We start from the raw sequence: 14,757 nt of genomic DNA, 5'->3' as shown, positions 1-14,757 counted from the left end.
ATCCTACAAAAATTTATTGAGCTCTTGAATGTATAGATTCGAATCTTTCATCCAGTTTGGGAAGTTTGCTGTGACTATTTCTTCAAATATTCTTAATTTTTCTTTTTTCTTCTCTGGCATTCCCATTATGTTTGTGTTAATGTGATTTATTGGCACCCTACAGTTCTTTTAGGTTCTGTTCACTTTTTGTCATTCTATTTTTCTGCTTCTCATTTTGGTTAATCTCAATGGACTTGTATTCAATTTACTAAATTATGCCTGTTTACATCTGCCATTGCACCCCTCTAGTGAATTTTTATTTTAGTTATTGTACTTTTCAAGTCCAGAATTTTTATTTGGTCTCTTTTTATAATTTCTCTTTTTTAATTGATATTCTTGATTTGGTGAGACAAATATTTGTTTGCTCTAGTTTTTGTTCATGGTTTTCGTTTGCTCATTGAGCATATTTAAGACAGTTTCTCTTAGGGCACCTAGGTGGTTCACTTGGTTAAGCATCTGACCCTTGATTTTGGCTTAGATCATGATCTTGCTATTCGTGAGTTCTAGCCCTGTGTCAGTCTCCATGCTGATGGTACAGAGCCTGCTTTTGATTCTCTCTCTCCCCCTCTTTCTTTTCCCATTCCCTTATCTCTCTCTCTCTCTCTCAAAAATAAATAAATAAACTTAAAAGAAGACAGTTTCTATTAAGTCTTTTTTTTATGCCTATGTATGAGATATACTTATTATTTCTTTTTTTTTAATATATGAAATTTATTGTCAAATTGGTTTCCATACAACACCCAGTGCTCATCCCAAAAGGTGCCCTCCTCAATACCCATCACCCACCCTCCCCTCCCTCCCACCCCCCATCAACCCTCAGTTTGTTCTCAGTTTTTAACAGTCTCTTATGCTTTGGCTCTCTCCCACTCTAACCTCTTTTTTTTTTTTCTTCCCCTCCCCCATGGGTTTCTGTTAAGTGAAATAAGCCATACAGAGAAAGACAGATACCATATGGTTTCACTCTTATGTGGATCTTGAGAATATTTCTTTGGATACATCATAATTTTTGGTTAAATGTGGACATTTTGAGTATTATAATGAAACGACTCTGGAATTCAAATTCTCCCCCTCCCTGGGGTTTGTGTGGCCTTTAGGATGAAATGAGTCCTTCAGGATGAAATGAAAGGACACTAAGCAGTGACTCCTTGTGGCAGAACTGTTGGCTCTTTAGTGATTCCAGATAAAATTTATAAATCTATATTTTTTGTTGTTTGTGGTTACTGAAGTCTCTGTTGATTAGTTTAGTGGTCAGCTAGTGATTTAACAGAATTTTCTTTAATTGCCTGGAATGAAAATACTCCATTCTTTGCAGGTGGGGTCTGTGTGTGTGTTGAAGTATGCCTTCAACAGTCAACTAGGCACTTTATACTGCTGCTGTAATATTGGTTTTCTGCCGTACAGAGACTGAAGGTCAGCCAAGATAAGAGTTAAGGGCGTTTTACAGTCTTTTCTGAATATGCACTCAGCCCTGGACATGTTTGACATGTCCCAGGAATATATGGAAGCTTTTCAAAGTAAGCACCTATTCCAGTGAGATATCTCACTCCCCGGCCTTTCCTCTAATGTTTTTGGTAAATCTGTGGTTTCTCCAGCTATAATTTCTTCTCTCAGGTGGCAGAGGCTACTCCATTTGTCTTTAAATGATTTTGACAAATGGTCATAAGTAACCACCACCCTATCCTGGGACAGTTCTGAGTTATGTGAAATAAAAGCAACCTCTTTGCACCTGTCCTTCAAGAAATCACAAGACGGGTCAAAATAAACAACTATAATTCTTTGAGAGCAATGTCTGCTCTGCTTCTTCCAGCACCATGGACCCTCCCATGAGGAACATGAGCTGCCATTTTTAAGACCACTGCTGAACTAAAGAGGGAGGAATCAGGCCGGGGTGAGTTAAAATATCACCGAGTTCTCTTGCTGAGATTCAGTCAACTTTTTCTTGATTAAATGTCACCTCGTTTCTGCAAATCTTTGACTAGTTTCCAGGGTTCTGATAAAGTTGATTAGAACAGTTTGTGATAGTTTATTTTCTGTTGTTGTTGGGGGACAAGCCCCTGTGGTTCCTTAGTATTCTATTTCACTGAGGTAACCAGAAAGGGTTTTACTTTGTGGTTGTTACATGCTTGTCTGGAAGGCTTTGCTGCAGCATGCACAGCTTCTTTAGTGCCCAGGCCCTACACATCTTCCCAAGCACCCAGCTCCTGTGGTGCTTGGCAGCTACAAGTACCCAGTGGTCAGGTGCTTCCTGCACCATTTCCCTGGGGTGGGTTTATGACAGAGCATCTGGTGAGGTACCTTCTTGTGAACAACTGTCCTCAGCACCCTAGATTGTGGATTTCCAGCAATTTCAACTGACACATCATCACAACAACTTCTTTTCTGTTTGGTGTATTATCTTGTGCCCTCTCCAACAGGGCCTGATTCTCAGCTCAAGGTGGGTCTTCCTGGGCAATCTTTCTTGTCTCTAGTGGTAGGGGCTGTTCCTTACATCTGCTATTGCTATATTCTTTAGAGTTCTCTCTCATTACTAGCCAATCTCTTGATAATCCAATCCTTGTTACAGTTGAAAATTATTTATATAAACTTTCCCTGTTTAAATTATCATGTGGTTTGTCTCCCCTGATTATAACCAGAATAGTATATATTGGAGGAACAAAACATACTGGAATTTGGTGTGAACAAATATTTTAGTGAAGATTTACAGTCAAATAGAAATGAATTTTGCCAACTGAGTTGTAAACTATATTAAAAATTCAAAAACATTTTTTAAATAAAAGTGATATGCTTTAAAAAATCATCAATAATGAATCAGAAGTAAACCCCCAAATTATTTCAGTAAAATCCAGGTTTCTTGTTATCTATTCTTTTTAACGAACAATCATATACATAGTGGCATAAAATAACATCTATTTTATCACTCTCACAGGTTTTGTGGGTCAGGAATTCAAAAAGAATACAGTGAAGTGGAGTGCAGTGGCTTTCTTCTACTCAAACAGGTGGGGATAATTGAATAGCTATGGGCTGGAATCAGTGGAAGGCATCTTGACTCACATATCTGCTCCTGGATTGACATGATTTTAAGACTGGGCTTAGTTTGGAATGTTGACTAGAGGACCTCCCCAAAGCTTCTTCATATGGTTTAGACTTCTCATTGCATGGCAGCTGGATTGTAAGAGAGAGCTTCCTGAAGTGAGCATACAGAGAGGAAAAATGCCAAGACATGCAGGTGGATGCTTCTTGGCTTTTTCTGGCCTGGACTTCTGTCACATTCTGTTGATTGTCAGTGGATCACTAAGTCCAGCTCAGATTCTAGAGGGAGTTTAATAAGATTTAATCTCTTGGTGAGGAATTGTCAATGTTACATTGCAACAACCTGTGGGATAGAGATGTGTGGTTCTTTGTAAGGTGCCATACCCAGTGAGATTTTTGCTTGTCTGAGAAAACCTTTATTTCTCCTTCACTTTTGAAAGATAATTTCACAGGGTAGAGAATTCTGGGTTGTTGTTTTCTGTCTCTCACCTGCTTAAATATTTCACTTCTCTCTTTGCTTTCTTGCATGTCTTCTGAGGTGAAGTCAGGTATAATTCTTATCTTTGTTTCCCTATAGGTAGGGTGTTTTACCCCCTCCAGCTTCCTTCATTATTTTTTCTTTATCTTTGATTTTTGGTATCTTGAAAATGATATGCCTAGATGTAGGCCTCTTTTGGGGGGGCAGTATTTATCCTGTTTGGTGTTTTTTGAGCTTTCTGGATGTTGTTTGGCGTCTGACATTCATTTGGGGGAAATACTGTCATTATTGTTTCAAATATTCCTTTCTTTCTTCTTGGAATACCATTATGTGCATGTTACACCTTTTGTGGTTGTTCCATAGTCATTGGATGTCTTTTCTGTTTTTTTCAGTCTTCATTCTTTTTGCTTTTCAGTTTTTGAGAATTCTATTGATCTATTCTCAAGCTCAGAGACTCTTTCCTCTGCCAGATCCAATCTACTAATAAGCCTGTCAAAGTCATTCTTTCTGTTACAGTGTTGTTGTTTTTAATTTCTAGCATTTATTTTTGTTTTCACCTTAGTATTTCTATTTCTCTGCTTACATTGCCTCTCTGCTCTTTCATGATGTCTACTTTGTCCATTAGAGTCCTTGGCCTGTTACTCATAATTGTTTAAAATCCCCAGCCTGATAACTCCAAATACCCTGCCATGTCTGGTCTTATGGTTTATTTTTTTCAATTGTATTTTGCCTTTTATATACCTTGTAATTTTTTGTTGACAGCTGGACATGAGGTATTAGGCAAAAAACAAAACAAACAAAACAAAAAAAAAAAAACCCAAAACAACCACAGCCGAAAAAACTTTATATAGACCTTAGTAATGTGGTGGTGGGGTGTGGGGGAAGGAGAAGTGTTCCATAGTGCTTTGATTATGTCTCAGTGTTTTAGTGTTTTAGATTTCAGGTGTGGAATATGAGGTCACATTTGGGGCTTACAGTTTTGAGGAAGACTATTGACAGCTGACTTCTGCCCTTCTCATAGCCCTTGTGATAGGAGCTATTTCTTGGTTGGCTACGATGGCTGATTGTTTCACTACATCTGGATTGATGCCTCTTAGTTTTCTTAAGTTTATTTCCTTTTCTTAAAGTTTATTTATTTTGAGACAGAGAGTGTGAAGGAGGGACAGAGAGGGAGAGAGAAAGAGAGAGTCCATCCCAAGCAGGCTTCACACTGTCAGTGCAGAGCCCAACATGAGGCTTGAATTCACAAACCACGAGATCATGACCTGAGCCGAAACCAAAGTCGCTTAACTGACCGAGCTACCCAGGCGCTTCTTAAGTTTATTTCCTTTTGCCTCAGAGTAGCTGTTCTCCCCAGGTCTGACTTCTTAAAACTAACCCTCTTAGTCCCATTCCCCTTAGCTTCTGCCCTTCAGACCATACATTACTATAAGGTAGCCTTTGAGTTTGCCCAACTTACCAATGCCATAGTTAAATCTTCATGATCATGCACAGAGTACTTTAGCATCCTAGCTTGACATTCTGATCATCATATATGATATATGTAGACATAGCTAATTACCTACTTTACCCAAGTCTTGCCAGAGCTGGAAGGAGTCATCCTGGAAATCTTTATCTTCCTGACCTGAGTGATATGTTTGGTTTCCTCTTTGGTATCCAGAGATTGCTGCATAACCCTTCTGAATATAAAATCCCCTGTATCACTGTTACTCCTGTGCTAGGGCAGACAATCATCATGGAGACTAAACTGGGGATTCAGGATATTTTTGCAGCTGAGCAGAGAGGACCATAATGGAACTTTTGAGTCTGGCAATTTTATCCTTTTTCTAAGCTCTCTCCAAGTTGCTGAGTTTCCCTCAACCCTGAATCAAGACTGTGAATTATGCATCCTCAAAAACAGCCCAGAGATCAGGAGAACAGCATCCCTGTACCAGACATATTTTACTGATTGTTTATGCATCTTGGGTTTGACACCTGAACTCTGACACTGACGGTTTGATTTCTATTTCTCCCTCTCCTAGTAAGTCATCATTGTGAACCCACTGTTTCTGTGATCTCCCATAATCTCTGTGTCCTTACATCTCCCTTTTACCAGTATCATAAAGTCCATGCCACTACAGAGGAGATTAAGGAAACAGGGACAGGCCACAGCCCGCAGAGGGATGCCAGCCCTCCCTGTCTGCAGTGACAGAGACAGTGGCAGAGGTGACCAGATGTGACCACAGGGGTCCCTCAATTCTGACACACACCTGGGATTCGGTTATACCCCCTTCTGGCAGAGAGATTCAGCTGGGTTCCTTCTGCTGTGAAGCACCCAGGATATCACTTTAGGTGAGGAGCATTGAAGCCCAATCAGCTCATCCCTCACAGATATCCACTATAGTATGCCAATAACCACTATCTCTCCAGTTTTTGTCTGTTTTGTCAAGTTCCTGTGATTCCTGGTTGTTTTACATATTCATCTATTTATTTGTAATGTAATCATAGAGACATTTATTAAGCAAACATTACTGAGTACCAGTTAGATTCTGGCACTTCTGGAACTTGCCCTGGGACTGCTGCCCTAAGCAAGGCATAGTCCCTGCTCCTCAAGGACTGACACACTGATGGGTTTTCCAGTGCAAGGGAGTTAATGCCATGACACAGCAGTGAAATGATTTGATAGGAAAGAAACAGAGATATGCCATGCTGCCTTACAGAATTTGGGTATAGCTTCATGGATGATAGGTTGCTTGGACTGAATTTATATGAATAAATAGGAATTTACAACTTCATTTCTTTGCTAATTGTCCTCTGCTTCCTGGTCAGAGAGCTAAATATATCTTCACTTAGGTTCTTGGGAATAAAGTTCAGTCTGCTTTTTCTCTAAGAATCACTGGGGGATCTCTTGTTGACCTCAGCAATTAATTTTTAAAAAACAGCCCTAGGCTGTCCCTCCAGATTGACAAATCACACAACATAAAAAGGCAGATTGTACTCAGGCACCTGTGGGTCTGCTTCTCTCCCTTACCCACTGTATTTGGCTTTATCCTCCACTGCTCTGCTGACACTGCTCCTATCAAAATGATGGGTGGCCTTCCACAAGTGCACAGCTGTTCTCTGACTCCTCCAGTGAAAAATGAGACATAGGCTAAAACCTGCAGTGGAACGGGTGTAGTTAAGACAAAGACTTAAGTTTCTTACTGTGTAGGATGTTAAGCACTGAAATGTGAATTTTTGTAATTCACCTCTTCTGGAGGTCTGGATAAAAATATGTTAGTTACTCTTACTTGGATTTATAAGTGGACTTGAATCTGAAAGGAAAACAAAGACTGAGAGTTAAGTGCCCATCCGGCATTTCAGATTTTGTAGCTGCCATGTTCAAAAGTTTGGAACAATACTGTAGTCCTCACTGCTTCATAAGAAAGATACACAGAGTGATCTATAGATGAATAATCTGAAGGAGCTGAGTCTTTCATAACTCTTTTTATATATACATATACATGTGAACCTTTCCTTTTGGTAGAAAAATATAATTATTTTTTAGACTGTGTCTGTCTTTTAAGACAAACATATATGCAAACACATCCAATATCAAGTTTTTAATTTTAATGCCCAAGAAGTGAGTCACATTGGGAAAGTTAAACAGAACACTTATTTAATTGGTCCTACTTGCTAATATGGGGGTTTCAGAAACACTGAATTACTTTGTGGTAAGAGATAGATATAGCAGAAATTTGAGATAAAGAAACAGATCCATGTGAACAAGTAAAAAGGAAAGAGGCCACTGATCTGATATTCAATAATCTTTTCTTATAAATGTTAATAATAATGCTAACTATAATTGATTTAAGATAATGTATATGAGTTAACCTTTGAAAACTTTGTATACTAGTTTGAAATGTATGATTTTATTTCATGGATTAAATGGACTAAGGATTTTAACCTCAGAAGTGACAAGATGACATCTGCATGTTAGGAAAAACCCTCTGACTATAGAGTGGAGACTGGTTTGAAGGGTATGAAATCAAAGTCAAAGAGATCTAAGGAAATATTCCAGGTGATAAAAGTTACAAGTGTGCACTAGTCAGTGATACTGGGGTTGAGAAGAATGAGTGAATATTAAGGAGTTAAACATTTAGTCAGCAGGAACTGTGAAAAGGTAAAAGGGATGAGAGATAAGAATGAATAAGGACCATTTCAGGTTTCTGAAAGTAGAGTTAATTCAGTCTTGAATATGTTGCATGTGTGGTATAAATACTTAGTAAGCAAATGGAAAGTGAATTTGCATTTCAGAAAGGTATTTGACTTAGAAACCTAGATTTGGAAGAAAATAAAGTATATATGATTAAAATATTGTAAATCATGAACTCAATCAGAGAAAATGTACAGAACTGGGAAGGGAGTAGAAGATGAAGCCCTGGAATCAATAACATATAGTGGACAGATAGATGGAGAAGGTGTTGGGATGGAGGACATAGGAGGAACACAGTAGAGTGCTGTGTCGTGGAAACTGAGGGAGAATACTTAAAAAAAATAACAGATTGATTTATTGTGTCCAGTAATGGCAAGAGGTGATATAGAGGATCCATTCAAGTGGACATTCCAAATTAGAAGTCATTGAATGGTAGTTTAGACATCTCTAAGCAGCATGATTACTCTTACCTGTAAATGAAAGTAGACCTATCTTAATTCAGGCATGTGGATGTCTCACCTTAAAGACATTATCTCAAGAACAGGGGATTCTCTTCTTTGTATCTCACTTTATTCTTTTGTGTTTCACTTTCAGGTTCTGTCTTCTCATGAAGGTGGTAGCCAGAGGTAGACACTGTGATAACCCCCCAGCAATGGAGAAATCATGATTTTTGTTTCTTTTCTCTCTTCCTTCTCTAAGCCATTGACGATGGCCCTTAGTAATTCCAGCTGGAGGCTACTGCAGCCTTCTTTTTTCCTGATGGGCATCCCCGGTTTAGAGGAAAGCCAGCACTGGATAGCAATGCCGCTGAGTGTCCTTTATCTCTTTGCTGTAATGGGCAATGTCACCATCATCTTTATCATCTGGACTGACCCATCCTTGCACCAGCCTATGTACCTCTTTCTGGCCATGCTCTCTGGCATTGACCTGGTGCTGGCGTCCTCCACTGCACCCAAAACCCTTGCAGTGCTCCTGGTTCATGCCCATGAGATTGGGTACACTGTCTGCCTGACCCAAATGTTCTTCATCCATGCGTTCTCTTCCATGGAGTCAGGTGTGCTTGTGGCCATGGCTCTGGATCGCTATGTAGCCATTTGTCACCCTCTGCACCATTCCACCATCTTGCATCCAGGGATCATAGGGTGCATTGGAATGGCAGTGCTGGTACGGGGGTTACTCCTCCTCCTCCCCTTCCCTATCCTGTTGCGGAGACTTATCTTCTGCCGGGCCACCGTCATAGGCCATGCCTATTGTGAACACATGGCTGTGGTGAAACTTGCCTGCTCAGAAACCACAGTGAACCGAGCTTATGGGTTGGCAGTGGCCCTGCTTGTGGTTGGGCTAGATGTCGTGGCCATTGGTATTTCCTATGCCTTCATCCTCCAGACAGTGCTGAAAGTACCAGGGGGTGAGGCCCGACTTAAGGCCTTTAGCACATGTGGGTCTCACATTTGTGTCATCCTGATCTTCTATGTTCCTGGAATGTTCTCTTTCCTCACTCACCGCTTTGGCCACCATGTACCCCATCATGTCCATGTTCTTCTGGCCACACTCTACCTCCTCGTGCCACCTGCACTCAATCCTCTTGTCTATGGGGTGAAGACTCAGCAGATCCGCCAGCGAGTACTCAGGGTATTCTCCCTAAAAGGATGGATCTGAACACATCCCAGTTATTATTTTCTGAGGCTCCTGTCAAAGGTACTGCCTGGAGTCCATGGCTGGTCTAAGCTATGTGGGTAGAGACCATTGCACAGTGAGGGGTCCTTCCAGTCCTGCTATCTCATGGCAGAGAACACCCCTGGGCACTGTTTGGACTCCCTGAATAGCTGGATTTTTTAAATTATTTTCTTATCTTTTCTTTTGCTTCTGATTCTAACATTTCTCTATTCCTCTATCAAGGGGACTTGAGAAGTGGAGAAAAGATATATTTGGACATGCCATTTTTTTCTGCCTTCACCCAATGATTGTGGAACATCATCGAGTAAGGGAATGGGAAGTCCCAGCCTCTTCTTTGTTTTAGTTTTAGAGTGTCTTCACACCCTCAATGTTATTGCTATGAGCTCTAGGTCACTCAGCTTCCATGTAGCAACAGAGTCTCTCTCTAACCATTTGATACTACCAATATGTCAGAAAACACCTTTTTATTACAGTATGACTCTTACTCACATATTTAAATTAACCTAAGTGGGGAGACATGGTAATGGGTTCTTAGAAAAATGAGATACAAACACTATTTTCAAGGAAGAAATGTATATTGTAGAGTGCATTTCTTTTTAAAAAGGTCAGTATTTTTAATTTATTCATATTTTTATTAAGGTAAAGAAGGAATAAGACCAGTATTGAATGTATGTATGTTTTGTAAGTCTTAATTTAACAAAGCTAAACACCCATATATTAATATTATTTAATAACTACAAAATGTGCTAGAGTCTGATACTGGTAAACATAGCTTTATTAATACATGTAGATGTAGTTTGGCACTTGAAAGAATTTCTATTTCTGAAATGTGGATATGGAATGATGTCAGTTAGACCCCGTCCCCACTTTTTTGGTAACAGGAACTGGGTAAAATTATAAGAAGATTGTTACAATTGGTGTATTGCATCCTGTTTGTTGGATGTTGCCCTAAAATCTGGCTTAACTCTTTTGTGTTCCTAAAAGGTAGCACATTTTGTTCTGTTCTGGAGGAAGCAAGTCACTGCTGCTTTGAGGTAGGATGCTCTGGTGTTGAGAGGGCTCTATCAATGGACTCCATAGTGGTCAAAAGGGGGGAATGGATGAGTTAGTGTTCCAGTTTCTCCTTTCTTGGTAAAATTCACTCCTAATAGTTTTCAGGTACAGAGACTTAAGTATGAAGTCTTCAGTTTGGTGCACACACATGGGTGAATTAGGGAGGAATTGTATGAGTTCTTATTGTGGGAACAATTACACTTTCTCATCACATTGGTTGTAGGCACAGGACTTGAACTCTGGTGAGTTGTCCTGAGGAAGCCCAGGCTGTGGTGTATGTTGTATCCCATTCACTAGAAAACAACTATGTTGGTTCTAGCGGTACTTTGTTTAGGTACTTTGTTTACTTTGTTTTATTCAAAGTAGCTGTTTGTTCTCTCATCCCATTTACACTATTTGTGGATTTTTGGGATGTGGGTATGATGGTGGGATCTGAAGAGTTTCTTGGGTCACAAGATGGAAACATGTACTGAAGATGGCAGAACAACACTGTAGAAGAGCCTGTGTTCCCGACGCTGTCTGGGCCACCAACCCTGACTTAAACCTGAGATAGAAACTTGTATCTGGGTTAAACCCCACTATATTTTGGAGAATCTTTTTCGTGGTGACTAACCTATAGGCTAAAAAGTAGATTTTTTTTTTTTAATCTCAGATCATCTAAATGGGGTATGTATTATGCTTGAAGGATGTCTTTTAGAATTTCCTTTTGAAAGATTTTAAACATTTTTTTGGCCTAAATATCTGTTTGTTTGCTGTCATTGAAGTTTACTATCAGAAAATATTCATATCATATCTTATTGTTTTATTTTCTACTGTGGTTATAGTATATCCCCTATTTTATCCCTAGCAGTGTTTCTTTGTGCCTTCCCTGATTTCCTTGCTCACCTGTGCCAGTATATCCCCTATTTTATCCCTAGCAGTGTTTCTTTGTGCCTCACCCTGATTTCCTTGCTCACCTGTACCTCACCCAAGGCACAGGTTTCTTGGGTTTCACACCTTAAGAAAAAGCATCCAAGGCCAAAATAAATATCAATATTATGAAAATATTTAAATGTTTAGACTCATAGCCATTCAGCTTAATGTTAGCACTGGCTTTTTGGATTTAGATTTCTTGTCACATATTGTGCAGAAGGTTTGGCACAGGTTTTCTTGGGTTTCACACCTTAAGAAAAAGCATCCAAGGCCAAAATAAATATCAATATTATGAAAATATTTAAATGTTTAGACTCATAGCCATTCAGCTTAATGTTAGCACTGGCTTTTTGGATTTAGATTTCTTGTCACATATTGTGCAGAAAAAACTGTACTGACACAGCTGCCCTGGCAATACAAGAACAATTCCCTCATCAGTTCACTAAAGGATTCCTTTCAATTTCTAAAATTTCAATTTATCAGTTCTATTGATTCCAAGCTTGTGTTATTTCTTGAATCTCTTAATAAGAACAATTCTCAGGTCTGTATCAAGCTGTAACCCATTCCTTTTCCTAACTCATAAGTCTACTCTCCACACATACATACCTACACTGGTTTGCAGATTTCTTCATTCTGGTGTTTATAAAGTTAATACAATGTGACTTATAAGTTCCAGAAATATTTGAAAATGTATGATCCAACCCTAGAACAATTCCCCAAATTCTAGTAATTTTATTGAATTATTCTTACTTTTGTGTCTTTTTAGTCATTAGATTTCAAACTACATCACAGAGCTATAGTAATCAAAACAATATGGTATTGACATAAAAACTGACACATAGATCAGTGGAACAGATCAGAGTTCCTAGAAATAAACTCATGCATATATGTATAATTTAATTATAATAAAGTAGTCACAAATATGCAATGGTAGAAGGATAATGTCTTCAATATATAATGTTGGGAGCACTGGATATTCACATGTGGGAGAATGAAACTGGATCCCTATCTTACACCATACACAATAGTCAACTCAAAATGGATTAAAGACCATTTAGGTCTGAATGTAAAACCTGAAACCATAAAACTCCCAGAAGGAGACATAGGGGGTAAACTTTTTGACATCAGTCTTCATAAAGAATTTTTGGGTTTCACACCTTAAGAAAAAGCATCCAAGGCCAAAATAAACAAGTAGTAGAACATTAGACTAACTAAAAATCTTCTGTATAGCAAGAAAGCCATCAACAAAATGAAAGGACAATCTATAGAATTATAGAAAATATTTGCAAATCATATATCTGATGATGGGTTAATATCCAAATTATATGAAGATCTTATATGACTTAATAGCAAAAAGCCAAACAGTCCAATTATAAGTGGACAGAGGTGCTGAATAGACATTTTTCTAAAAAAGTTATACAAATGTCCAAGAGGTACATGAAAAGGTGCTCAGCATCGCTGATCATCAGGGAAATGCAAATCAAAACCACGATGAGCTATCACCTCGTATCTATTAAAATGGCTATCATCAAGAAGACAAGAGATAACAAGTGTTGGCAAGGATGTGGAGAAAAGAAACTCTTGTGGACTGTTCGTGGGAATGTAAATTGGTTCAGCTACTGTGGAAAGCAACATAGAGGTTCCTCAAAACAATAAAAGTAGAACTGCCATATATTTCAGCAATCCCACTTCTAGGTATATTCAAAGGAAGTGAAATCACTATCTCAAAGAGATATCTACATCCTTAGGTTACATGTGCAGCATATTTTATAACAGCCAAGAAATGGAAATAGCCTAAGTGTTCCTCAACAGATGAATAAATAACAAAAATGTGAGATATATAGTGTTATATATGTGTATGTGTGTGTGTGTGTGTGTGTGTGTGTGTGTGTGTGTGTGTGCATGTGTGAGACATGGTATATTACTGTAGTACATATATTGTGGTATACACACATATATATATATATATTGTGATGTATGTATATATTGTGAATGAATAACAAAAATGTGGTATATATACATAGTTGTATATATACCCACACAGTAAAGTAATATTCAGCCATAAAAAAGAAAATCAGTCATTTCCAACAATGTGGATGGAACTTGAGGGCATTATGCAAAGTGAAATATGTCAGTGAAATACAAATACTGTATGTAAAATCTGAAAAAAACAAAACTCAGAAACGAGAACAAATTGGTGCTTTCCACAGGTAGGATTTGGGGGTGGGTATAAAAAAGTATGATAACTTTGAGGGGAAGGGGGAGTAAATCATGTTGTCAGTCCAATATCTTGAATCAGAACTATTACAATTTCAGTGTAATTTTGTAACATTACTTGTGTTGTATATATCCCATGTTAGACTAGACTCCAATTTACTTTTCAACTCCAAGTGTCTGACCTACTCCTCAGCATAACAAACATCCTCAATAATTATTTGTGATACTAGATTCAACCAGTGCACAAACTTCACACAGTGAATTTTTTTCCTTTTATTAATTTCTTATGTGATTTTCTGTTTAGGACTAGTGGGACAGATTTTCCATCCAAGAATTAGCTGCTCCTCACCTGAGAGAAACAGAGTGCCTCCCTGAGAGGAGAAAGCTCAGGAGTGCTGTTAAAGTTGGAAAATGCAGATTTCTCACTGTTTATCCCCTCTGCATTCCTAGCAGTGGAGAATGCCCACAAGGAATTAAAGAGGGATTAAAGTGAGAATAGTTAGGACCTAATAAATGTCATATGCTTGGCTTTCTGGTAAGTCATGATTAGAAAATGAGGGTGAGATCTGAGGACAAAAAGGAGGCCATCAATTTCATTCCCTAAATTTTAGGTCCCAACACTCCAACCACTCCCTCCCTTTGCTCAGATATGGTGAGATTTTATTTGAAAATTTGGTTCCAATGCAAATACCCAGTAATTTGCAAGGAGGATTGTAGACTCTCCATAAATTGGTTGAAGCCATAGCAGAATGTAAAATGCAAAAAGAATGGTTGCTTTCAGAATTCTGTCCATGAAAGACATCATAAGCTCTATCCAGGTGAATTTATGATACTTGGATACTAAACAAAAGAGAGTCCACTGCTGTACTTACAGATCCTCCAGGTTGGCAGTAAAACAGACAGAACATATTTCCTATGTTTGAGATGCATGAACTCCACCCACTGCTCCCAACCATTCCTGTCCAATTGTATTGGTGATCCTTCTTCCCATATGGAAAAGAAAACAAGGGAGAGGAGAGGGGGAAAGATAGAGCAGGAACTTTCACTCCTATTACTTCCGTCCTGTGATGCGATGAAGAAAAGCCTTGCTCTGGAAGTGGAGTGGAGGAAATAAAGTTCTTCCCCAATAGGCAGGAGATGACTCTTTTCATGTTCTTTGGGTGAGGTTGAAAATGTT

The 14,757-nt window shown here is 38.7% G+C and overlaps 1 protein-coding gene and 1 long non-coding RNA gene across 2 annotated transcripts in view; both read left to right on the top strand.

Moving 5' to 3' along the window:
• The window catches only part of LOC123601277, a 45,917-nt gene extending 43,990 nt beyond the window's left edge, over positions 1-1,927 (top strand). Inside the window, exon 3 of the long non-coding RNA XR_006714029.1 lies at positions 1,847-1,927. This is a non-coding gene — a long non-coding RNA (uncharacterized LOC123601277). The remainder of the gene's footprint in view (positions 1-1,846) is intronic.
• A 1,036-nt stretch (positions 1,928-2,963) lies between these two features.
• On the top strand, positions 2,964-11,336 carry LOC123601262 (olfactory receptor 52L1). Its single transcript, XM_045484281.1, has 2 exons — positions 2,964-3,035; positions 8,316-11,336. Exon 2 carries the CDS (start codon positions 8,385-8,387, stop codon positions 9,378-9,380), a length of 996 nt encoding a protein of 331 aa, XP_045340237.1. The 5' UTR covers positions 2,964-3,035; positions 8,316-8,384; the 3' UTR covers positions 9,381-11,336.
• Positions 11,337-14,757: the final 3,421 nt, after the last annotated feature.

The sequence above is a fragment of the Leopardus geoffroyi genome, chromosome D1, assembly GCF_018350155.1.
Source record: "Leopardus geoffroyi isolate Oge1 chromosome D1, O.geoffroyi_Oge1_pat1.0, whole genome shotgun sequence".
NCBI classification, from domain to species: Eukaryota; Metazoa; Chordata; class Mammalia; order Carnivora; family Felidae; genus Leopardus; species Leopardus geoffroyi.
This window is presented reverse-complemented; position numbering and strand designations above follow the sequence as displayed.

What these genes read in the sequence shown, in the direction of transcription:
- LOC123601262 (XM_045484281.1), top strand. Translation starts at nt 8,385, where the DNA reads ATGATTTTTGTTTCTTTTCTCTCTTCCTTCTCTAAGCCATTGACGATG.